General features: G+C 42.1%; 1 protein-coding gene across 8 annotated transcripts in view; it reads right to left on the bottom strand.

Annotated features, from left to right (window-relative positions):
* Window positions 1–24416, bottom strand: part of AFG3L2 (AFG3 like matrix AAA peptidase subunit 2) — a 47400-nt gene extending 22984 nt beyond the window's left edge. The window contains exons 1-9 of one of the 8 annotated variants that reach the window (XM_059706665.1): window positions 24378–24416; window positions 15073–15172; window positions 14616–14693; window positions 12605–12711; window positions 12297–12449; window positions 9848–9922; window positions 4632–4756; window positions 2509–2782; window positions 1146–1283 (exon numbers count right to left, since the gene is read on the bottom strand). In XM_059706665.1, the coding sequence (XP_059562648.1) occupies window positions 1146–1283; window positions 2509–2782; window positions 4632–4756; window positions 9848–9922; window positions 12297–12449; window positions 12605–12711; window positions 14616–14693; window positions 15073–15172; window positions 24378–24401 (1074 nt within the window). In that variant the 5' untranslated portion in view covers window positions 24402–24416. Of the gene's footprint in view, window positions 1–1145; window positions 1284–2508; window positions 2783–4631; window positions 4757–9847; window positions 9923–12296; window positions 12450–12604; window positions 12714–14615; window positions 14694–15072; window positions 15173–19054; window positions 19288–19394; window positions 19722–24377 lie in introns of those variants that run through there. The other 7 variants (XM_059706666.1, XM_059706660.1, XM_059706662.1 and 4 more) reach the window with 7 other exon arrangements.
* Window positions 24417–26020: the final 1604 nt, after the last annotated feature.

Here is a 26020-nt window from a genome sequence, read left to right on the forward strand (position 1 = left end):
GAATTGAGAGTCCAGAAATAAACCCATGTGTCTATGGTCAAGGATGCCAAGACCACTCAAAGGGGGAAAGAACAGTCTTTTCAACTGTATATAAAAATGTAGGATGAAGTTCGACCTTTTTATCACACCATATTAACTTAAAATGGATCATATTAATTTGAAATAGATCATAGATCTAAATTAAACTGCTAAAACTATAAAACCCTTAGAAGAAAACATAGGAAATATATTTACAACCTTGATTTGGCAATAGATTCTTAGTTGACACTAAAAGCACAAGCAACGAAAGAAAAACCCCCCAGATATATTGGACTTCATCAAAATTTAAAACTTTGGTGCTTCACTTTCAAGAAAGTGAAAAGACAACCCACAGAATAAAAGAAAATATTTGGCTCTAGATCAGGGGTGGGCAAACTTTTTGACTCGAGGGCCACAATGGGTTCTTAAACTGGACCGGAGGGCAGGAACAGAAGCATGGATGGAGTGTTTGTGTGAACTAATATAAACTCAAAGTAAACATCATTACATAAAAGGGTACGGTCTTTTTTTTTTTTTTTTTTTAGTTTTATTCATTTCAAATGAGCCGAATCTGGCCCGCGGGCCGTAGTTTGCCCACGGCTGCTCTAGATGGTTTGGCTCAGTGGATAGAGCATTGGCCTGAGGACTGAAGGGTCCTGGGTTTGATTCCAGTTAAGGGCATATGCCTGGGTTGTAGGCTCAGTTCCCAGTGTGGAGTGTGCAGAAGCCAGCTGATCAATGATTCTCTCATCATTGATGTTTCTCTCTCTCTCTCCCTCTCCCTTCCTCTCTGAAATCAAAAAAATATATATATTTAAAAGAAAATATTTGCAAATCAAATCTGACTAGGCAGTTAGTGTCCATAATATATAAAGAACTCTTACAACTCAACAAAAAGAGAACCCAATGAACTGCAATCTTGGTCAGAGTGAGGGAAGGTGGGGTGAAGTCACAGGCCTGCTGAGGCTTTTCCCTGGAAGAGTGTGGAAGGCAGTGACTGGGGAAGGGTCACTCCACAGGACTCCAGGCAAAGGGCCATCTTTACCAAATCCCTATTTCAGGGGAACAAAGGAGGAGGAGGAGGAGGAGGAAGAAGTTGCACCATCAGAATAAAACAAAAGACTTACTCTAGCTGGACCCACACCAACAAACATCTCTAAAAATTCGGATCCACTAACGGTGATGAAAGGGACATTGGCTTCTCCGGCTGTGGCCTTAGCCAGCAGTGTTTTCCCAGTGCCTGGAGGACCAGTAAGAATGGCACCCTTCAGATATAAAAAAGAGGAAGTATATTTAACTAGAATTTCAGAAAAGTAAATTGCACATCAATAGATAATTCCTAGGTATAAATCTATATAAAATTTTAGTGATATACACTAAATATTTCTTAATTTGAAGGTAGAATATTAGTAAGAAGAGGAAGAAAAAGGATTACTAGACTATATTACTTTTAAAAATTTGATCAGAATGTGAAACCTTAAATATTTCCCTTATTTTATAAGATGTTTAGTGTTGCTTTTTAGACCTTTCTAACAGTACATAAAGGATGACTTAAGCTAGGAAACTACTAATAAACCAACTAAGGTTTACTTAAATAATTAAGGAGACACAAACATTACACTCCCAATTTACACTCTGCTTATTTTATTCCCTTCAAAATTTCACAAATGAAATAAAAGTTTACTGACCAATGGTAAACTAAAAAAGAAAAAAATGTTTACTTAAATACTATAATTACTTAAGTTGTGAAGATGACTAAGTATGATGTATACAGGTAATTAAGTTAATAGCAAATTCTAAAATTATAAAAATGGCTTTTTATCCATATAGGTAGGATACAAAATCAAGGAAATGATTCCCTTTTTCAAAGGTTTCCTTTAAAGTAAAATGTTATTAATGGATTTTTAAAAGAACTAGTAAAAATTTTCTGATTCATTTACTTAATGACTGAGGTTGGCCCTGGGAGTATAAAGATTAGCAAGGCCAGCCCGTCACCAGCTGTGGTCACAAGGACGTCTGCTAAGAAGAGGGAAGGCAAGAATTAGTGCCGTCTGGCTCTTGTCCACTGAGTCCTGTGCCATGGATCTCAGAGCCAAGCCCAGGAAGAGGGTCTATTCAGACCTGCTGAAGGAGGGGCAACTGGGTGACAGCAGGGAGGGATATGCTCAGGGCACTACAGCTGCTAAGAAATGGGGTATCTAAAGCAGGTTGGAGGGAGAAGGAAGGCAACAAGGAAAGCTTCCAAGAGCAGAAAATACAAATCTTTTGGAATATATATACTATATGCAAGAACACACATTCCCACAGACCAAGCAACCCAAAAAAGACCCTCGAGTTAAGCAGAGACTAGTAAGATAGAGAAAGGAGGAAAATAGCTACTTTATAATGAGTAATCGAACTTCATAAAATAGTAACTTCAGAGATCAAGAAATAATTCAAAAGATTTTGGGGTTAATGAGTTGGAAATAATCTTCTGAAAGTTTACTTTACCTTTGGGATTTTTGCTCCTAGGTCTTGATACTGCTTTGGGTTTTTCAAGAAATTCACAAATTCCATTATCTCTAGCTTGGCCTCCTCGCAGCCAGCCACATCTTTGAACTTCACATCTATCTCATCCTTTAAGACCTTGGCAGTGGTTTCTCCAACACTGAAGAGTCCACCCATACCACGGCCTGTTCGACCAATACCAGCAGGCCCCCTTCGTATGGTATACAGCAAGAAAGCGATGATGAGCACCGTGGGCAACATGCTCAGGAGGAAGGAACTAAAAAGGGAACCACACACAAGAGCAACATACTTTTAAGACTGTTAATCACTGGCTTTTTTAATGTTTTGCAAGATATACTTTTTGTTGTTGTCGTTGTTAATCCTCACCTAAGGTTATCTTTTTCCATTGATTTTTAGAGAGAGTGAAGGGAAAGGGAGAGAGAAACATCGATATGAGAGACACATTGAATGGTTGCCTCCCTCACGTGCCCTGACTGGGTCCAGAATCGAACCTGCAAGCCAGGTACGTGTCCTTGACCAAGAATAGAACTCACAACCCTTCAGTTTGTGGGCCGACGCTCTAACCACTGAGTCACATTGTCCAGGGCAGTATTTACATATTGAAATTCATACCTTTTTATTATGAATTACTTTCTTTTTCTTTCTCCTTCATATTACAGTTCTTATACTGATTTCTTTTCAAAACTGTGCATGTATTTAATAATTGTAAAGGGGATATTATGAAATCTTGAAGGAATGGCATCAAAACTACTAATAGTATTTATCTCTGGGTGTTGAGGTTATAAATGCTTTTTATTTTCTTTTACTTTCTTAGTTTTTAACAAGAGAACATATACTGCCTGCTTAACAGACTTTATGTTGAACTCTCAGCTATGGATATAAGATTTTAAGTCCCACTACTTATGCAGTAGCATTAATTACTGTGCTGCTTGTGCTGTTATCAGTGATGATGTACGCTGCACAGCCACTCTGCCTGGATGGTGCGGTTTGAGAGAGATTCACAGGAGAGCTGGTTAGCCCTCCAAACCTCGTCTCTGCTCTGGGGGGATATGCTTGGAAATGATTTAAAGTATGGGGATGCCTTTTGTCTATTTGTCTTAGGTCAAAAACAAAACAAAAACCAGTATTTACTTCTTAATTTTCATCCTTTACAATATTTTAAAATGTTCCTACAGCAGGCAACAAGAACCATAAAAAATTTACATTTGGTTTATTTCTGGAGAACAGGGCAGCACTGACAATGAAAATGTAAAGAATGGTGCAATATACTTTTTGTAATGTTTCAACACCAGCCTCTAAAGTTAAATAATTATACTATAGCCTCAGGGGCCGAGAGATTTATCACCTGTGGGACCATTTCAATAGCTATCTAGGTCTAAATACTGCAGGTAGATTGTAGGTTTACATAAACCAAGATTCAAGAAAGTCCCTAAAACTGAGCAACCTATCAGCTCAACTAACACACCAACTCTCCATTTTTCTGCTTTCATATACAAAAAAATTAACATTTATTTCTATTTGCACTTCCAAACTCATAACTCTAGGGCAAGGTATACCTTCGGTGTTTAATGTAAATGAGTAACTGCTAGGTGATCTACCTGGCTGTACCCTGATGACTCTTCAAAGGCAATATAATTCCTAAATAAAGTTAAAGACAAGTGACTCTTGAAATCACCTCTTGAAAGACTCAGACTTCTAAGTGACTTTGTTAAAGACAAGTAACCCCTAAGGGAAGCAGCAGCTTTGACAAGAGAAGAAGAATTACTTTAAAATCTTGGAAAACTCTGGAATATAAACGTGAACGTAGTTAAAAGGTAGGAATGCCACTCTTTAACACAACATAGATCTTTATGCTAAAAGTGCATTGGGTACGAATACCCCAAATCACTGCTTAATCATTATGAATGTGTAGAAAATCAATTAGTTACTAGCAAAAACTAGTAAATTACCAATGGTTTAAAAAAAATCTGGCCAAACTGAAAAAGGCCTATTTGACAATGTAATGTGTAACCGGCCATGTGGTGACAGAACACACAGTGAATCATGTACTAGTAGAGCATGGTGAACAGTCTTCAACATGTTTATGTATTTTCACTGCTTCTTACCCATCACTTTCAGCAATATAGACAACAGGTACCCGATGCTCCCCTTCTATGCCCAATTCCTGCTGTAAAGTTTCCAGATTCCGTTCAAAGGTGTCCACACTGCCAATATTAAACCAGACGTATTGCTATAAAAACAGAAAAACAAAATATCCTAAGAATGAAGGGGAAACAAGAGTTTAATTCATTAAAGGGTTCAGCTTTTAAAGAATATTTCAAGAAATACTAAAAGTTTACGAATTAAAGAACCCAACAATATTAAAGACTGGTTTTTTGTTGTTGTTGTTGTTTTTAAAAAAATATATTTTATTGATTTTTTACAGAGAGGAAGGGAGAGAGATAGAGAGTTAGAAACATCGATGAGAGAGAAACATCGATCAGCTGCCTCCTGCACATCTCCTACTGGGGATATGCCCGCAACCCAGGTACATGCCCTTGACCGGAATCGAACCTGGGACCTTTCAGTCTGCAGGCCGACGCTCTATCCACTGAGCCAAACTGGTTTCGGCAAAAAGACTAGTTTTAATGACACAGTGATTAAGTTTCACTCCGTGAGAACACCTGGCAATCCTTGGCAAATAAGCATTTCTTAAGCAATATTCCACAGTGGTTCTAAAAGTATAAACTCAAAAGAATAAAAAATCTATTTGAAAACTTTTTATCTTTTCATAAATAAACTAGGGGCCCGGTGCACGAAATTCGTGCACTGGGTGTGTGTGTGGGGGGGGGGGGAGTGTCCCTCAGCCCAGCCTGCCCCCTCTCACATACTGGGAGCCCTCAGGCATTGACCCCATCACCCTCCAATCGCAGGATCGGCCCCTTGCCCAGGCCTGATGCCTCTGGCCTAGGCGTCCGGCCCGGACAGCGGGGACCCACAGCTGCAGCGGCCCCGCGATCGTGGGCTTCGCTTTAGGCCCAGGGAAGGGGCCCCTAGCTCCTGGGACTGCCAGCTTCGACCGTGCCCAGCTCCCATCGCTGGCTCCACCCCTACTTCCTGCTATCACTGGCCAGGGCGGAAAAGGCACCTGATTCTCCGATCATGGCTGGGGGGCAGGGCAAAGGCGGCCCCAGGGCCGCCTTTACCCTGCCCCCCAGCTCTTAGCTCCCCCCTGGGTTTCCGATCACTGTCAGTGGCAGGGGGCTTCTTCCTGCTTTCCCTTTCGCCTCCCTGCATTGTGCCTACATATGCAAATTAACCGCCATCTTGTTGGCAGTTAATTTGCATATAGCCCTGATTAGCCAATGAAAAGGGTATCGTCATACGCCAATTACCATTTTTCTCTTTTATTAGTGTTGATATGCTTATTTTACCTCTTCTCCATTTCCCAGTTATTTCTCAGCTACCTATTCCCAAACTACTAGTAAAAGCTAATGTGACACAGTAATAACAACCAAAGTTTATTACGCACTTAAACGTCAGCATTGATCTAAGCCCTTTAGATACATTAACTCATTCAACCCTCAGAGCCACTCTAAGCAGTAAGTACTATCACCAGGGGTGATAATCAAATCTGCACATTAGGAAGGGACCCTCACAGTTACCGTTATCCTGCTATTCACTCAATCTGGTGATTTACTGAGGCCCTAGGGAGGAACACCTGAAGGGCCTGAGGCAACGGCTATTTTACCCCCAGCACAGAAGAATTCCATATAGTGCTATGTCAGCCCTGACTATTACTGTCCCCATTTAATAGATGAGAAAACCATAGCGGTGACTTCACTTTCCCATGATTACACACATCTACTAATAAGAGGCTGAATCTGAATACAAGCAGTCTGACTCCAGAGCCAATGATTATAAATAGCACATCATACTACCTCTCTTATACTACAAAAACAGTAATCATAAGCTAGCCATTTGGCTCAGTTGACAGAGCGTCAGCCTGTGGACTGAAGGGTCCCGGGTTCGATTCCAGTCAAGGGCACATGCCTCGGTTGCAGCTTGATCCCAGGCCCCAGTGGGAGCTCATGTGGGAGGCAACCAATCGATATGTCTCTCTCACATCAATTTTCTTTCTTTTTCTCTGTCTCTCCCCCTCCCACTCTCTCTAAAAATCAATGGAAAAAATATCCTCAGGTGAGGATTAACAACAAAAATAAAAATAAACATTAATCATAACAACTCACATTTATGGAGTTTTACTATAAGCAGACCAGAGGTCCTCAAACTACGGCCCGCGGGCCACATGCAAATACAAATATTGTATTTGTTCCCCTTTTGTTTTTTTACTTCAAAATAAGATATGTGCAGTGTGCATAGGAATTTGTTCATAGTTTTTTTTTTAAACTATAGTCCGGCCCTCCAACGGTCTGAGGGACAGTGAACTGGCCCCCTGTTTAAAAAGTTTGAGGACCCCTGTAGCAGACCCTGTTCCAGCACTTTGCAAGTATTAGCCACATTTCACAGCACAAAAAGATCTTATTCATCCTCGTACATACAATTGCTTTTCAAAATATTTTTTACATTAAAACAATGTCAATGACATATAACTGAGACAATTTAGGCCTGGCTGGTTTGGCTCAGTGGATGGAGAATTGGCCTGCAGACTGAAGGGTCCTTAGTTCAATTCCGGTCAAGGGCACATGCCGGGTTGCAGGCTTGGTCCCAAGTGGGGGACATGCAGGACACAGCCAATCAGTGATTCTCTCTCATCACTGATGTTTCTGTCTCTCTCTCCCTCTCCCTTACTCTCTGAAATCAATAAAAATATATTTTAAAAAAACACAAACAAACCTGAAGATATCTCAGAAGTGTACACAAAAGAGAGTAACATTTCATCCCATATTTCTCCCGTCAACCAGTATTTCTGAGTGGGAAATATCACTGGTAGCTCACTGGTATCTCTCTCCACACATCAGAAAAACAAAGATGGCGAGTAAGTTCACTGACAACTACAAGCCTCAAAACATGACAATAATAGATTAACCAGCCCTGGCCAGCTTGGCTCAGTGGATAGAGCGTCGGCCTGCGGACTGAAGGGTCCCAGGTTCATTTCCAGTCAAGGGCATGTACCTTGGTTGCAAGCACATCCCCAGTAGGGGGTGTGCAGGAGGCAGCTGATGGATGTTTCTCTCTCATCGATGTTTCTAGCTCTCTATCCCTCTCCCTTCCTCTCTGTAAAAAATTAATAAAATATATTTAAAAAAATAGATTAACCACATGTGATCGACAATTCTAAATTAGAATCTACTATCAACTGGGCAATATGCTAAATGCATGACTCACATCAGAGAATCAGGGTGGACCAAGACCAGCAAAGCAGCACCTAGATTGTGGGGACAAAGTCGATAGACTCTATGGGATGGGTCCCAGTGCTCCAGGTGATTCTTACACACCCTGGAGTTTGAAAACCACCACTTTCACAATTCTCATTTAAGCACTAAGCCCCAAAACAGTGTTACTGTTGTTCCCATTTTAAAGATAAAGACACTGAGGTGTGGAAGAATTAGGCCGTACAGCTAATAAAGAGTAGAGTTAATGTCAAGCCAAATCTGTCAGACTCCAAAGCCTGTGTTGTATTTATACAGAGCAGTAATTTATGTTGCTACTCCATAAGCAGGACACTAAAAATCTTATATCCATTTCTGAAAGCTCAATATAAAGTCTGTCAATGAGCAATACATGTTCTCCATTGAAAACTAACAAAATAAAAAGCATCTACAACCTCAACACCCAGAGATAAACACTATTAGCAATTTTGATGCCATTTCTTCAAGATTTCATAATACCCCCTTTTACAATCTTAAGCACATGCACAATTTTGAAAAGACAGTAAAATAAAACCTTAACTGCAATATAAAGGAGAAAGTAATTCATAATAAAATGGTATGAATCTCACACGTAAATGCTTGTGCCTGCCAATCTAACTGTGACCCCACTGCGGCAGAGGGATTAATGCTCCAGGGAAGTGAGGGGCCCTAATGGTAACCAGGGCCTAAGGCAGACATTTATCTATGTCTCATTTTTGCTCCATAAACAATAGTTTGGAGAACATCCTTATATAGACATCTTTAGGTGCATCTTTAATGATTGCCCTAGGATTACTACTACAGCAATTACTGGGTGTGTGCATACTTTCAAAACTGCTGATATGTGCACTGCCAAACTGTGCTATTGAAAGGAGTGTCAATTTAATTCCCAACACTAAAAGTCTGAAGCACAGTTCACAGGAAAACAAAAAAGCAGCATGGTTATTAATGAGCATAAGGTGAAAAGAACGGGGCGAAATTAGGTCAAATAGTCCTGGCCAGTGTGGCTCAGCTGGTTGGAGCATCGTGTGTACACTGAAAGGTGTTGGGTTTGATTCCCAGTCAAGAGTACGTACTCAGGTTGTATGTTCGATCCCCAGTTGGGGCACATTCGGGAGGCAACCGTCAATGTTTCTCTCTCTCTTCCTTCCTCTCTCTTAAATAAATTTTTTAAAAAATTAACACAAGTAAAATAACTTTCCTAAAAATGACAAATACCAGAGTCATATGACTTCACAGATATTCTTATATTATGGTCACCATCAGCTCTAGTTTCCCTTAAAACACTGCCCCATCCAGGCAGGATGACTAGGAAGTGGGTAAACAAAATCATCCTATCAGAGAAGGAAGCAGCCTGGAGAGAGTCTGGCCCTGGGGGAGGGTGGTAACACTGCAGGACTAAAGGACTAGGGAGGGGCAGGAGGGAGGCTCAGGCCAGGGGAGGCTTGGGGTTTACCTGGGAACCTTTCCTCCCAGACCTCCTTAAGCCAGCCTAGGGTCTCTGAAATGAGTTCAAATCGCTGGACAGGAAATAAAAATTATTTTAAAAACAAGAAAAGAAATGAAAATTAAAATAAAATAAAATGGTTGGGAGAGATATGAGCAGGATGCTTCTTAGACTGATTTTTTAAAAAGCCGTCTCAAGGCAAACAATTTAGATTTTAACATATTTTTCCTAAACAAACAATTGTTTTCTCAATCTTGAAAAATAAAGTCTTGGAATACTACTAAAAACTGGGATTTCACTGTTTCCTAAGTGTACGGCCAAAATGATTACTAAAACCAAAACAATCCTCAGATCACAATTATGTAGGCAACACGCACATTCTCACCTATGGTGGTGAAGATTACAACTGCTGCACTGCCCAATGCTGATATGTCCAGTGTATGTGAGGGAATGTTTGCTTTTCAGCTTTAAATCTGAAAAGTTAATTTACAGCTAATGCACATCAATTAATAAAATCACTTACCCCATCAACAGGAGTTTTTCCTGGTGTAAAAGTCACTCGAACAAAACGCTTGTTGACGACTTCCAGTCTGTCTACCTGGAATTTTAAAAAGTTAAATATTCAAACATAAATGCACAGAAAAGACCTGAGATATTCTTTTAAGCTCATTTAAAATGCATATATTTCACGCATACAAAGAATAATGATAAATAACATAAGGATGTCCCATTTCTCCCTTCTGGCTTGAGAAATAAAACATCACACACTGTTGAAGCCACCAGTCTCGCCCTCTCCTGCAGAGGTGGCCACTCTTTGCATTCCATGCTGACCACCCCAAAGCACTTGTACCATGCACAAAAGTAACCCTAAACATGCACTCGACAATAAAAATGGTGTCATTTGGTATATATTCTTCCACAGCATTCTCTTTCCTCCTTTTGGTCTGTGAGGTTTATCCAGGCTGACATGTCAGTCTGTGGAGTATTCTACTCTATGAGCACACCTCAAGTTATTTCTCCATCCTCGTCTTACACAGACATCGAGGTGTTTGAAAAGGTTCGCTATCACAAACAATGCTGTTATGAACATTCCTGCATAGACCTTCTTGGGCACATCTTCAGAAATTTCTCTGGGATATGTACCTGTAGATGGGTCAGTGAGGCTGGGCTGCAGGGTATACACATCTTCAATTTTACTAGACAGTGCCAAATCGCTCTCCAATTCACACTCCCTAGAAAAATACTCCTATTGCTCTGCATCCTCACTTGCTATTATAGGACTTGTTAATTTTTGCCACTCTATGGGTATAAATGGTTTAGACACTTCAATCTGATATTGTTAGCAGGGTTTTTCTGTACCCCGCTAACTGTATCAGATTCTTAAGAACACTCTTAACCTCATCCCAGCGCCTTTTGCTGGTCTGGAGCATAAGCTTCCTTTCTGCTGTAATAAAGTCTTTCTTGGCAGGAAGTCTGGAAGGTACGAGTCAAACTGGGAAGTGAGGGAGCCCCAGATATTCCAGGAGTCTGAACAGGGGACTAACTGTTCCTAAAGGCAGTCCTTCTAGAAAGGAGAACTACAGTACTGTACCCCATAAAGCTGTTAGGACTATGGTAGACTGATTCCACAAAACCAGCATGTCAGGAGGAGACACAGGTAGGAGAGTCCTCCTGGAAGGAGAGCTGCAGCCCCCTCCACACCAAAGCAGGCTCCCTACAAAATCTGGAAATTATAGACACAATATTGTCACTTCCATGAGAGAAACACTTGCTCCAAAAATCTGAGTAATCATTTTCATTTTTTCCATCCTCACCCTACTGTCCAACATTCAAAAATAAAATTAAGTACTAACATCTTTATTTTATCCATTTTATTCATGAAAAATCCAGTACTGAGAGGTTAAATAATTTCCCAAGGTTACAAAACAGGCCTAATTCTGATTCCGGTTCTCTGATTTATTTCATCAATTCTAAGATGGACATTTTTCATATTTAATATCTCAGAAGCTATGATACATATCACAACTGATGGCATTTCAGTTTCAATGGAGGCTTCTTCTTAGTAATACCAAAATAATGTATGTCTTACAGTCCACGGCATCTTAAAAATGCTGAAATAGGGTCTTAGTGGGTAAAGACCCAGCCTGCAGGAACAAAGGCTCCCAAGAAGCCCTCAGAGCCTGTCCAGTCTCACTTTATTTTTTTTTTTAAATTCTTTTTTTTTTATTATTGCTTAAAGTATTACAAAGGGTATTACATATGTATCCATTTTATCCCCCCGCCCTAGACAGTCCCCTAGCCTCCCCTATCCCCCAGTGTCTTATGTCCATTGGTTATGCTTATATGCATGCATACAAGTCCTTTAGTTGATCTCTTACCCCCCTACCTCCTGCCCCCCAACCCTCCCCGGCCTTCCCGCTGCAGTTTGACAATCTGTTTGAGGCAGCTCTGCCTCTGTATCAATTATTGTTCAAAAGTTTATAATGGTCTCTATTGTCCATGAATGAGTGAGATCATGTGGTATTTTTCCTTTATTGTCCAGTCTCACTTTAAATATGCTGCATGGCTTATTTAGCCATTTCCATGCTTGCAGGAGATTAAAGCCTTAAAGATATAAAGGAATTGTGACAAGCTGGCACACTAAACCAGGGGGAAGAGGCTGCTAAGAGCACGCAAGAAAACGATGCAAGCAGAGGGAGGGCTGCCAAAGCAAGAGTTGGGAGCAGTGGTTCCAAAACTAGGTTCTTATATGAAGTGAAACAAAAGGATTTTGTAGCCAATTTGGGGATTGCTGGGTCAAAACAAACAGATTTTTTGGTTGCAGTACTTTTCAGCATTAAAAAAATCCAATATGAAAATAGTAACTCTTCGATGGACAAGCTTGGCTAACTTGTTGACTGTCACTTTATTGGCCTAACCCACTGATTTTACCTTTTTAACCACAGTAGCCACCAATCCCGTAAAATACTTACTACTCCTTTGGAAAGATAGTTATTGACAAAGTCCTTCCATGTGATTTCTCTTCCAGAGCTCTTGAACAAGAAGTAAAACATGACTCCACCCCAAAACAGAGCAGTCCAGACAAAGTACATCCTGAATTCCTTGTCATCCCATGGAAAGTCACCCTGGGCAAGAAAAAGACAGCTTCTGGGAAGAATGAAATGTCATAATACGATCTCTGTTACGTTAGACACAAATCCCTCCCAATGTCATTAATGCCTCCTAACTTTCCTGGGGCCACCCCAGGTCCTCAAAATTAACAAACAGTTTAGAATCAAACCTTCTGAAACCTGGACCACCAATGAGAATCCTCTTTCTTGCCACCTCGCTTTCCACCGCCACCAACTCCTCCTCCAGAAGGTCGTGGGGTAGCAGCTTGCTTTGATTCTGTTCATAAACAAAGAGCATATACAGCAGCATAGCAGATTTTTATATCTCCCAACAATGTTTCCATTAATAGTTAATAAAAGATATATTACAAAACACACTATGGCAACTGATCAGTTACTAAATAAAGTACTATGAGGAAGGATGAGACTAATACAAAGAATAAACATTCAAGGAGACTTGTCAGTGCTTCACGTACATTATCTCATGAAATCTGCAAAACAATCCAATAACCTGATAACTACACCCATTTTCCAGATGAAGAAATTGTAGCTTAGCTGTAACCGGTTTGGCTCAGCGGATAGAGCGTCAGCCTGCAGACTCAAGGGTCCCAGGTTCGATTCCGGTCAAGGGCATGTACCTTGGTTGCGGGCACATCCCCAGTAGGGAGTGTGCAGGAGGCAGCTGATCGATGTTTCTCTCTCATCGACGTTTCTAACTCTCTATTCCTCTCTGTAAAAAAATCAATAAATTTTTAAAAAATTGTAGCTTAAAACTTGTTGAATTGTCTGTTATAGTGTTAAGTGATAGTAAGTGACAGAGAGGATGTGAATGCAGGAAAGTGAATTCCTGAGTACCCACTTGAAGGTAAAAAGGACTCTGCTTTCCCACTCCCATGAAGTGAACAGTTAACAGGTTTTTCTGTCGGAAAGACAAGATTCTGAAAACTGGCTTTAAAAACAAAACAAAATATGAAAAACACTACCCACATAAAATTAGTTTGCAAAAATCTGAAATTAGTCATTGTTATGGGTTGAATTGTGTCCCTCCGCCCCTAATTCATATGTTGGAGTCCTAACCCCCAGTGGGCATATTTGGAGATAAGATCTTTATAGAAATAATCAAGTTAAAATGAGGTCATCTGGGTGGGTCCTAATCCAATATAATTTGTGTTTCATAATGCAGACTGGTGCAGCCACTATGGTAAATAGTATGGAGTGATCCCACTTCTAGGAATGTATCCTAAGAATCCCAAAACACCAATCAGAAAGCATATATGCACCCCTATATTCATGGCAGCATTATTTACAATAGCTAAGACCTGGAAACAGCCCAAGTGCCCATCAGTAGATGAGTGGATAAAAAAGCTGTGGTACATTTACACAGCGAAATACTATGCAGCAGTGAAAAAGGATCTCTTACCCTGTGAGACAGCATGGAGGGACCTGGAGATTATTATGCTAAGCAAAATAAGCCAGTCAGAGAAAGACAAGTATCACATGATCTCACTTATATGTGGAATCTAATGAACAAAATAAACTGATGAACAAAACAGATCCAGAGACACAGAAGCATGGAACAAACTGACAAATCTAAGAGGGAGTGAGGGGAGATTAACCTAAGAACTAATATGTATATAGTGCAGTGAAGGCCTGGAGAGGGAGTGGGAGTGGGGTGGAGGAGGTTAATTGGGGGAAAGAGGACATTTGTAATACTTTCAACAATAAAGATAAATTTTTTAAAAGGGTGGGGGGGAATTTAGACATAGACATGAATAAAGAAAAGTCCATGTGAAGACACAGAGAAGACAGTCATCTGAATCCCTGAAAACACTGAAGAACAATTTGAAAAAATGCACTATACCACCATATGTGTCAAATAAACTGCCTATATTAGGTTTCTAACATTTTTCTCAGTGGCTTAAATTACGTGCCAAATATATTCGTTATATGACTGATATTGATCAGTCAATATCTCTAAGGTGACTTTAAATTAATTCAACTTGAAAAATGACAAGAAAATTAAAGGTAAAATAAGACACCAGGTCTGTAATACTGTATGTGCTTGTAACCTACTAGGTTCAGAATGGCCTTAAGATAACACTCTTGTTCAGTGAAAACTATCACCAACATCATGTGTTAGAGGAAAACGGTAAGTCAAACATAAATCTTTTTAAAAGATACCTTTTTTTTCTCCTGTAACTTCTTTAGGTTCACTAGCTTTTTTTCCATTTTTTCCATTAGGAAAGTATTTTTCAAATCCTGTTAGAAAAGGATAAAAAAAAACATATTCTCAAACTAAAAGTCAGGTTTTGTGTATGTGTGTTCATTTTTAAAGCCACTGATACATCATTAACAGGCATAAGCTAAAAGTATAACATTCCTTATGTAAGAGTAAGTTAGTCAAATACAGTTCACAACCCAGGGGTGTAAAAGGAAGAAGTCTCATGTGCATGCCAATTTCATTATCTTCACATGTGAAGATGACACATTTTCATCACTGCAATCAGACAGGAGGAGGCAGGGGTGAGTCACAGGGGGAGACAACCTGGAACACCACCTATACACCTGTGTAATAAACATCTACTGGGGCATGGCCGTTAACAAGGTAGAACATTATGGTCACATGGGAAGTGTTTACCTTTCGGAGGACGAGAACAGAATCTTTGATAAGCAGCAATTACATCTGTCAAAACAGAATTTCTGCTGGTCGTTGCTTGAGTTGTAGCATAGCGATAAAGCTGCAACAATACATATGAAAACCTGAATTATACTAAAGAATTTTTTTAAAGAGCTTCATTTCCTAATATAAAGTGGATGAAATGTTTCTCCCTCCAACAGGTAGTTATAGACTAGCAGAGAAAGACCCTTTCTAGGGCACAGTGCTACTCTATTGAGCAATAAACATAAATCATGATCCGGAACACATGAATACTTCAAAATCACACATAAGTTAGAATTGTAGCCCAACTACAATCTCTGCCAACACATTCTCTTGGGTATTGTTTACTTAATTTGCAGCATTCAACAGACAAACTCGGACACAGAAAACCTGCTGTTTCATGTTGAATAATTTGTAGGGTCTATAATACTGAAAGATTCTTAATCTGAAATTACATAACAATGCTGCTTGTAAACATAGTATTAAATTTACCTTAGTTCAAAGATAAAGTTATAGTCCAATATCACTGATAATACTTATACTAGTAACAGTTGATAGAAGCTTCCCATTACATTTTTAGCTGCACAGTTAAAAGCAATCAAAGGTAAGGCACATTGAGGGGATATATCCAAATTTAGAGTGAAAAAGTTCAAGTACTATCCTTTTGCAAAGTAAAAATTCACCACTATTTTTTGGGAGGACAAGCTTTTAAATACAGATGAGACTGTTTACAGTGAAGTTCATCTATATTAGCATTCATCATTGTTAGCCTCTTTTGTGGTCTGATGAGAAAAGTAACGCATCACAAAACCACTTCACATTCACTAGAGTGGCAATCATCAAAAAGACTGACAATAGCAAGGGTGGTGAGGATGTGGAGAAAAGTGGAATCCTCATACACTGCTGGTGGGAATGGAAAGTAGTGCAGCCACTTGGAAAAGTTCGGAATTCTCAAAATGTTAAATGTATCTCTGGCCAGGTGGCTCAGATGATTGGAGCATCGTCCCATACACCAAAAGGTTATGTATGGGCTTGATTCCTGGTCAGGGCACAGACCTAGGTTTCAGGGTCAATGTTTCTCTCTCACAAAGATGTTTCTTTCTCTCTCCCTCTCACTCTCTCTCTCCCCACTTCCTCTCTTTAAAATCAATGGAAACATATCCACAGATGAAGATTTAAAAAAAAAAAGTGGTATATTCATACAATGGAATATTATTCAGCCATAAAAAGAAACGAAGTACTAATAAATGCTACCACATAGATAAGCCTTGAAAACATGATGCTTAAGTTCAAGAAACCAGACACAAAAAGTCACATATTATGATTCCATTTATATAAAATGTCCAGAATAGGTAAATCCATAGAGAATGTAAATTAGTAGCTGCCTTGGGCTGGAGGAATAATTGGGGAGAAATAGGGAGTGACTGCTAATGATTACAGGACTTCTTTTTGGGGTGATGAAAATGTTCTGAAATTAAGACAGTGGCGATGGTTATGAATATGCCAAAAATCACACTTTAAAATAATAACGTTGCCCTGACCGGTTTGGCTCAGTGGATAGAGCATCGGCTTGTGGAACCAAAGGGTCCCAGGTTCGATTCCAGTCAAGGGCATGTACCTGGGTTGCCGGCACATCCCCAGTAGGGGGTGTGCAGGAGGCAGCTGATCGATGTTTCTCGCTCATCAATGTTTCTAACTCTCTATCCCTCTCCCTTCCTCTCTGTAAAAAAAGCAATAAAATATATTTTTAAAATAATAAAGTTTATGGTATGAGAAAAAATATCAATTAAAAAAACATAAAAAATGAGCTTATTTAACTTCAAATTAATACACAATTCTACACAGCAAAACAGGACAGAAACACTGATATTGTTCTTGAGTGACAGCAATGCTGGTCGGCAGTTATCACTGTCAGCACAGAGGACTTCCTTATACCTCAACATGGGTGATGCACAAGGATAATAGTGTTACTCCAAAGAAAGGCCTTTTAGGTAAGATTCCTGACACAAAAACCGCAAAATAAAAGGCAGATCCTACCTGCTCATTGTATCTAAGTCCAATCATCTTGAGAGGCAAAAAGAAAGGAATTACAGCAAGGCAAAATAGGGAAATAAATGCAATGCAAGAAACTGAAAAAGGGCTAGTGCAGGGCAGTATGGAGTAGAAAAGAGATGAAGATAGTCCAGGACTGGTGAGGGAACTTCAAAGAGTAAAAACCATGAACCCAGGTGTGGATGAAAAAGAAAAGCTGTAATAAATCTAAAGGAAAGTAACCTTATGGGGTGATCTGATCATTAAATTCCGAACTGGGCAGGTCATGGTGGGCAGCCACACCCCAGGCATATCCCTTCAAGAAAAAGTTTTATCTGTCCTTTAAGCAGCCCTGTCCATTGCTCTGTGCATCTAACACACTTCGGAAACGCCTCTTTTTCAGACCCCTCAGAAGCATAACCACCCTCAAGAGAACACATAATCCTGTTAACCATCCTGTTACCCAATCCCCACCTTCATGTAATCTAGCTTGTGTCCCCTCCTTAATTTTAAATGTACAAAATAAACTGTAAACTGCCATTCTCCTGAACATTTGAGATTTTGTTTCTGTCATCCGTTTGGTTCAAATAAACTCATAAAAATTCTCTAAGGTTTAGATGTTCCTGACCGCCACACAGGCGCTGCCAATACCCCCTTTTACGTGGCGAGGCTCACTCCCGGGCCTTACCCCACCGCGCTCTTTCACCTCTGTATGTGTACCTCTAGGTAAACCAGGACAACGCGGGATCCCAAGGGACTGACCGACAGCAAGAACCTGTGTGGCTGAAACAGCCGACCTCCACTGGACACAGACCGAGGCAGGCCGGTAAGCCAGGACAAGCGGACCAGGGAAACTGAGACAGGTAACCTGAACACAGTGGCCAAGCAATTTACAACCAGAAACAGAGAGGTCGCCTCCCTAGAGATAACATCTAAGCCTCAGTTGTATTTCAAATCCAGGCCCAGAAAAGCAGCAAAACCAGGACCAGCTGAACTGACCCCCGCCCCGCCCCAGCACTGACCAATCAGCAGAGACCACACCCTGAAAGAATACACTTGGAAAACTGATGAATATTCTGCTGAAACCCTCCTGACAAGACCGGCCTAAATTTCCCACTGGCCAGAGGGAAAAGCCTCCAGAAAAAGGGCCCAGCGTGGGGAGCATGCCCTCGCCCGCCCCTGCCCTCGCAGGAGAGGCATCCCCACAGGCACGCACCTCCTAAACTCCAAGAACCCCAGGAGACTTGCAACCAGGGGAGCAATGGCGCAGCAGCTCACTCCAGGCTCACCCCTGATCCTGGTCCCAAGGCCCCCTTTTCTTGGACTTCCTGGTGAGCCCAAGCCCCTGCCCAGGCTCTCCTGTTGCTTCTGCTATGCTAAGCCCGTCCTTGCTTCCTATGCCCGGCTTTCGGGAACGGACCTTCAAAGTCACCTGGGCGCGTGCTGTGAAATCTTCCCTACACAAGTCAAGAACCCAGACGCTGGGGCTGGCCCCGGGCAGACCCGCTCAGGGCCAGGTCCCCGGCCCCGCACCAAGATGGCTGCCAGTTGGTCCGAGTGCAGCCCTGCCTCTGCGGGTTATCACCAAGAGAAACCACCTTCTGCGGGGGACAGAATGAAGAGGGGGCATTATCTACAACCATAGTTAATATTCACTGGCGTGCACCGTGCGCTAGACACAGAAGGCCAGCAACAGCCCCACTCAGCAGATGGGAACGTGGAGGCTCGGAGGTTACCGAACTTAACTCCAAAACCTGTGCTGTTATTACATCGTGCTCAGGTGCAGACTCTCATAACGCACACACAACACATGCATCCTTTTCCAATGACATCAAAGGCAAAACCGAAGGCAACCAATGCCGAAGATATGACAGGTAGGTTCCTCTTAACCTTTTGGCTCTCAGTTGCCATATCTGGAAAACATGTTCACCCTGAATGAAGAAGTCACAGGACCTTCGAAGATGATCTGTTGAAGTTCCCGGCTACAAAGATCTGATTCCATCGGAGATACATGTTTTCAAAGCTCCAACACGATACCCAGACTTAGACAAGCAGAGGCGTGCTCACGAGAACCGCGGGACACGCGACCAGGAACGCGGGGCGCCCAGGTATCTCACGGCAGCTCACGCGGCCTCATTCACCAAGGAACGCGCCCCGGACGCCTGGCGGTCCACGAGCGCGCCCCGGGGCCGGTGACCTTGACGCCCAGCTCTCCGGACCCGGAAGCGGGCCCCGCTGGGGGCGGAGGGCGCAGGGCGCCCGCGACTCACCGTCCGGAGGTAGGCCTGTTTGTTGGGGCCCACGCCGCCGCCAGTCACAAGCAGCGGAGGCAGGCCGCGGGGCCAGCAGCCGCCCCGGCCCCACAGCAGCAGGCAGCGGTGCGCCATAGCTTTCGGCGCAACCCGCACGGGCCGGGGGCGCTGCGCAGGCGCGGCTCTGCGGCCGCGGACGAACAGCGACCGGTGGCTCCGGCCTGCGGGGGACCGCTCGGAACTGAGAGCACAGGACAGCGTAGTGGGCCCGCCGCTCTCGGGCAAGCCCACGCTCCCGACGCGCGCTTTTCCCGACCCCGGCGCGCTGACGTCAGCCGTAAGGCGGGCCCTCGGTCCCGGCCGCTCCGGCCGCTCCGTAGCGTCAATCAACCAGAGCTGGAGGCGGGGCCTAAGAAGAAGAGCGTGGAGGGCGCTCGGAGGGCGGTGGGCGGAGCGGAAGGGAGAGCGGAGAACGGCGAGTAGAGGGCGGGGCCTAGGGGAGGAGCCTGGGAGGCGGTGGGCGGGGCTGGGGCGCGTGGGAGGGCGGGCCTTAGTGAGAGGGCGGGGCCAGCAGAAGCGGCGGGGTGGGCGTAGGGAAGGCTGCTGGGGCCTCAGACCTGCTAGGGGGCAAAGCCACCTTAAACATTTTTGCCGTTCACTCTCTCACCGGTCAAATATTTTGAGCACCTACTCAGTGATGGGCATCGTTCTAGTCTCTAGAGGTGCCAAAACACATACATCAAGGCCCCACTGTACCTTAACTTCTAGGAGAGCAATGCAAAGAAGCACAAATCTAATTGCAATAATAATGGCTCAGTGGTTGAGACTCGACCTATGAACCAGGAGGTCCTGGTTGGAGTCCCAGGTTGCGGGTTCGATCCCCAGTATTGTGGGGGAGGCAACTGATCAATGATTCTCATAAATGATGTTTCTATCTCTCTCACTCTCTCCCTTCCTCTCTGAAATCAATAAAAATATATATATTTTTAAAAAGTGTTGGGACTCTGACATCTAGCTTGGATCCATCAGGAACCATTTAAAAGATAAATGATTTTTAGAGAATAGGGTGAGTTCTCCAGGCAGTGGAGACCTGTCAATTTTGTACCAGAATGGCCGCTTTGTATATATATCCTGGTGGGGGAGGGGTGCAACAGGGGCACAAGTGAGAATATACCAGACAATTGGTTGCTACTGCCACCATCCTATATAATAAGTCTAATATGCAAATAGACCTAACAGCTGAACTACCGGTGGCTGTGATGTACACTGACCACCAGGGGGCAGATGCTCAATGCAGGAGCTGCCCCCAGCCCACAGGCCCCAGGCCAGACAAGGGGGGTGCGAGTGGGAGCCCCCCGATTGCCCCGCTGGTCACCCCACAGATCGGCCCTGATCACCAGCCAGGCCTAGGGACCCTACCCATACATGAGTTTCGTGCACTGGGCCTCTAGTATCAGTATAACAGAAGGAGCAATTGTTTGCCTTCCCTCCCAGGCACCGTGGTGGTCACTGTTTCTGCACCCAATCTGCTGGTTTGGATTTTTGTGAGGCAGTCAGTGTCCTGATCTCTGATAGCACATCAGCCACCACATTTCTGGGAGGCAAGTCAAACTGGTTAGCAGAAACATGATCGACTGTCAGACTAGCAGTTGGCTTCTGTAACATTTTTCAGGTTTCCTTCCACATTGTGGCACTCCCCCAACCCCCAATGGCTTTTTTAGTACTTGCCAGCTGTCACATGTTCATTGTGCCAGCCAAGTTGTGAGACCCTTAAATATAGCCCAATTGTCTGCATAGGGAACTATAGGCTATGGCTCGTGTGTAAATACCGGTCACACGGCCCTTAGTTCGGTACACTGGCTACTGTTGTACTCCTCTTTCAAACCATGCAGTGTTGTATGGGATTGTATGGCCCCACAGCCGTTACACAAGGATTACCTCAGCTAGACCCCTCTCGGTCCCATGTATTTTTAAGAATGGCGATTGTAACTTGCTGATGAGGGCATTTTTTGGTGTGGGGGCTCTACAGTAAGGGCTGAAGTGGTCATGTAATACATTGGCCTCAAAATGACATGTAACTCATTACCCAAAGGACTTGTGGAAAGGGCACTGTGCTGTTGCAAATATGCGTGCCATTTTTTTAAAATATATATTTTTAAATTGATTTCAGTGAGGAAGGGAGCGGGGGGGGGGGGTTGAAACATCAATAATGAGAGAGACTCATTGATTGGCTGCCTCCTGCACGCCTTACACTGGGGAGCGAGCCCGCAACCCAGGTATGTACCCTGACCGGGAATTGAACTGTGACCTCTTGGTTCATAGGTCAAGGCTAAACCATGGAGCCACACAGGCCGGACATGCATGCCGGTTTTGCAAGGTGAAGGCAACAGCTGAAGGAGGCCTTGCAAATAACCCTTCTGTCTAACCCTTAACTGGGAGATCTATCTGTGCTAGCACTATCACCAGTAGGGCAATGATGGGTTCTGTTTGCTGCGATGTTTTATACCATCCCAAAGCCTGTTGTGCAGTGGAGGAATAACAGGTCTCAGCACCCTTCTATAATTGGAACCAGAACCTAAGGAGGACAGCTTTCCCTGGTTGAGCTTGTCATAGGACCCAACTAGCTCCATCCAAGTGACATGGGTACCTCAGCAAGGAGGAAACCAGATCTGTGTCTGTGCTACTAGGATTTTTGTTTCCTGAAATGCAGCTTCCTGCTCACTTTCCCAACACCAATGAGTGCCCTTTTTTTACCAGCCAATAGAATGGGTACAAACATTGAGCCAGATGGGGAATGAAAGCCCACCAGTATCCTAAAATGACTAAAAAGCTTTGTAACTGTTTCAACTGGTTTAGGTGTGGGAAAATATTGCACGTAAACAAAGCAATAGGAAACATAAAAATGGAGATAGAAAACATAAAAAAGAATCAGTCAGAAATGAAGAATACACTAACTGAAATAAATACATTACAGGGAATCAACAGTAGAGTAGATGAAGCAGAGGATCAAATCAGAAATTTGGAAGATAAGAAAGCAGAAAACATCCAATCAGAACAGAAAAAAAAAATGAGAATAGTGTAAACAGCCTCTGGGACAACTTCAAGAGCACTAACGTTCACATCATGGGGATGCTGGAAGAAGAAGAGAGAGAAAGAGCTAGGAATTGAAAACCTATTTGAAAAAATAATGACTGAAAACTTTGCTAACCAGGTGAAGGAATAGACATGCAAGTCCAGGAAATGCAGAGAGTCCCAAATAAGATGAACCCAAAGAGGCCCATACCAAGACACATAATTTTTAATTTTAAAGACAAAGAGAAAATCTTAAAAGCAGCAAAAGAAAAGCAGTTAGTTACGTACAAGGGAGCTCCCATCAGACTGTCAGCTGATTTCTCAACAGAAGCTGTGCAGACCAGAAGGGAATGGCACAAAATATTCAAAATGATGAAAAGCAAGGACCTACAATCAAGATTACTCTATCCAGCAAAGCTATCATTTAGAATTAAAAGACAGATTAAGAGCTTCACCGACAAGAAAAACAAAGAAGAAAAAAAAATGAATAATAAAATGGAAATATCTATCAATTACTTTCTATCAACAATTACTTTCAATGCTAATGGATTAAATGCTTCTATCAAAAGACATGGTGACCGAATGGATAAGAAAATAAGACCCTTACATATGCTGTCTACAAGAGACTCACTTCAGATTGAAAGACACACACACAGACTGAAAGTAAAGGGCTGGAAAAAAGATATTTCATTGAAATGGAAACAATAACAAAAAAAGCTGGGTACCAACACTTATCCAAAAAAAACCAAAAATACACTTTAAAACAAAGGCTCTAACAAGAGACAAAGAAGGACCCAGCAACTCCACTCCTGGGTATTTGTCCAAAGAAACCTGAAGCATTAGTTTGAAAAGACATGCATCCATACGTTCATCACAGCAGTATTTACAATTGCCAAGATTGGAAGCAACCTATATGTCCACCAACAGACATATGGATAAAGAAGCAGTGCCTGTATACAATGGAAAATGACTCAGTCATAAGAAAGAATGAAATCTTGCCATCTGCAGCAACACGGATGTACCTAGAAGGTATTGGGCTGAGCGAAATAAGTCAGGCAGAGAAAGATAAACACCATATGATTTCACCTAAATGTGGAATCTAAGAAAACAAAATAAACAAGCAGACCAGAGACAGTCTCATAGATATAAAGCACATTTTGACAGTTGACAGATGATAGGTGGGGGGGCTTGTGGGGTTGGGTATGCACGAAAAAGCAATGGATTAAGCAATACAAGTTGGTAGTTACAAAATAGTCATGGGGGATATAAATCACAATATAGGGAATATAGTCAATAATATGGTAATAACTACATATGGTATCAGATGGGTAGTAGATTTATTGGGGTATTACTCTGTAAGTTATATAAATGTCTAATCACTGGGTGGTACGCTTGAAATTAATATATTATTGTACATCAACTGTAATTGAAAAATAATTTTTTTGTTAATCCTCACCTGAGGTTATATTTCCATTGATTTTTAGAGAGAGTGGAAGGGAGAGGGAGAGACAGAGAGAAACATTTATGTGAGAGAGACATATTGATTGGTTTCCTCCTGCAGGCACCCTGACCAGGGCTGGGAAACCTGCAACCAAGGTACGTGCCCTTGACCGGAATCGAACCCAGGACCCCTCAGTCCATAGGCCAATGTTCTCTCCACTGAGCCAAACCGGCTAGAGTGAAAAAATAAAAAAATATATATTTTTAAAGGAATAAAGTACTGATACATGTACAACATGGATGAATTTTGAAAACATTGTGTTAAATGAAAAGAAGCCAGTCACAAAGGACCACATACTGTATGAATCCATTTATATGGACTACCCAAAATTGGCAAAGCCATAAAGACATAAAGCTGATTAGTGATTGCCAAGAGCTGAGGGTATGGCTGATAGACTATACAAGAAGCTAATAAAAGTGGTTACTTACAGAAGGAAGGGTGGCATGAATCATCTGAGACTTCCCAGAATGTACTTTTCATATTGCTGACCTTTTTTGAATCATGTGACCATATTACCTATTCAAATAAATCATAAAATTTAAGAATATTAAAGGAGACTATTTTAGTGCTGTAATTATAAATTTTAAAAATAATCTTATGCTTATTTATATTTTCCAAATATCTAACAGTAAATACACATTAGTTTTATTAATCAAGAAAAAATAAAACGTTTAGCCATAGCTGGTTTGGCTCAGTGGATGGAGCGTTGGCCTGGAGACTGAAGGGTCCCAGGTTCGATTCAGGTCAAGGGCACATGCCCAGGTTGTGGGCTAGATCCCCAGTAGGGGACATGCGGGAAGCAGCAGATCAATGATTCTCTCTCATCATTGATGTTTCTATCTCTCTCCCCCTCTCCCTTCCTCTCTGAAATCAATAAAAATATATTTTTTAAGAAAAGAAAGAAGCCCTAACCAGTTTGGCTAGTGGCTAGGGCGTCAGCCTGCAGACTGAAGGGTCCCAGGTTCGATTCTGGTCAAGGGCATGTGCCTTCGTTGCGGGCACATCTCCAGTGGGGGGTGTGCAGGAGGCAGCTGATCGATGCTTCTTCTCATAGATGTTTCTGACTCTCTATCCCTCTCCCTTCTCATCGATGTTTCTGACTCTCTATTCCTCTCCCTTCCTCTCTGTAAAAAGAATCAATAAAATTTATTTTAAAAAAAGAATTATTTAAATATATATATAAAACGTAAAGTCTGGGGTCATTTTTTCCCCATCAATGTAGCAGTGTATAAAGTTGCAAGAGAGTAAGTCTCTCACTTACTCTTGCTTAAAGGTATCTCTAAGTAGTTGTTTTTCTCTATATCTGTTCATATGTATTTGCAAGTGTGTTAAATACATTTTTACAGGAATAAAATTTTACTTTATGCACTTTGCTTTTTTGATTAACATATATTTTGGTATGTTAATAACATATGACACCCCCCCCCCCCATTCTTTAATCAGCTCCACTGTATTCTTTGGTAAAGGTATAGCAATTCCTAACCAAGGTGGTTCAGACTTCTTTCAATTTACTTCTATTTCTGACACTACAATTAAACTCTTATAGATGCATATATACACATGTGCCAGTAGCCATTCAGAGGATCATTTCCTAGCAGAGAGATTACTTAGTAAATAATATTTTTAAAATGACAATTTGCAAGTGTTCTGGGGATTGGACCTTGAGACAGCACATGCAGAACTATGCTTGATGTTTCCCCACTAGGTGGCAGGAGAGATCTATAAATTTCTAAGACAACCAAGTATTGTGCATTTCAAAACCTTAATATGTGTATTGTTGTTTTTTAAATAATGTTGGCATTGTTCCTGGTTCATGTCTAACATCCTGATGCCCTGTTTTCTATAAGGTGAGGCTGACATGGCATTTTCCATTGGCGGTCAGGGCTTGTGATGCTGTTCCAGTAATGTACCTCCGGTAACAGAATCTAAAAAATCAGTCTGCCCACCCGTGTGGCTCACTGGTTGAGCATCAACCTATGAACCAGGAGGTCATGATTCAATTCCAGGTCAGGGCATATGCCCGGGTTGCAGGCTCCATCCCCAGTAGAGGGTGCGCAGGAGGCAGCCTATC

The sequence above is a fragment of the Myotis daubentonii genome, chromosome 8 (genome assembly GCF_963259705.1).
Source record: "Myotis daubentonii chromosome 8, mMyoDau2.1, whole genome shotgun sequence".
In the NCBI taxonomy this organism is placed as follows: Eukaryota; Metazoa; Chordata; class Mammalia; order Chiroptera; family Vespertilionidae; genus Myotis; species Myotis daubentonii.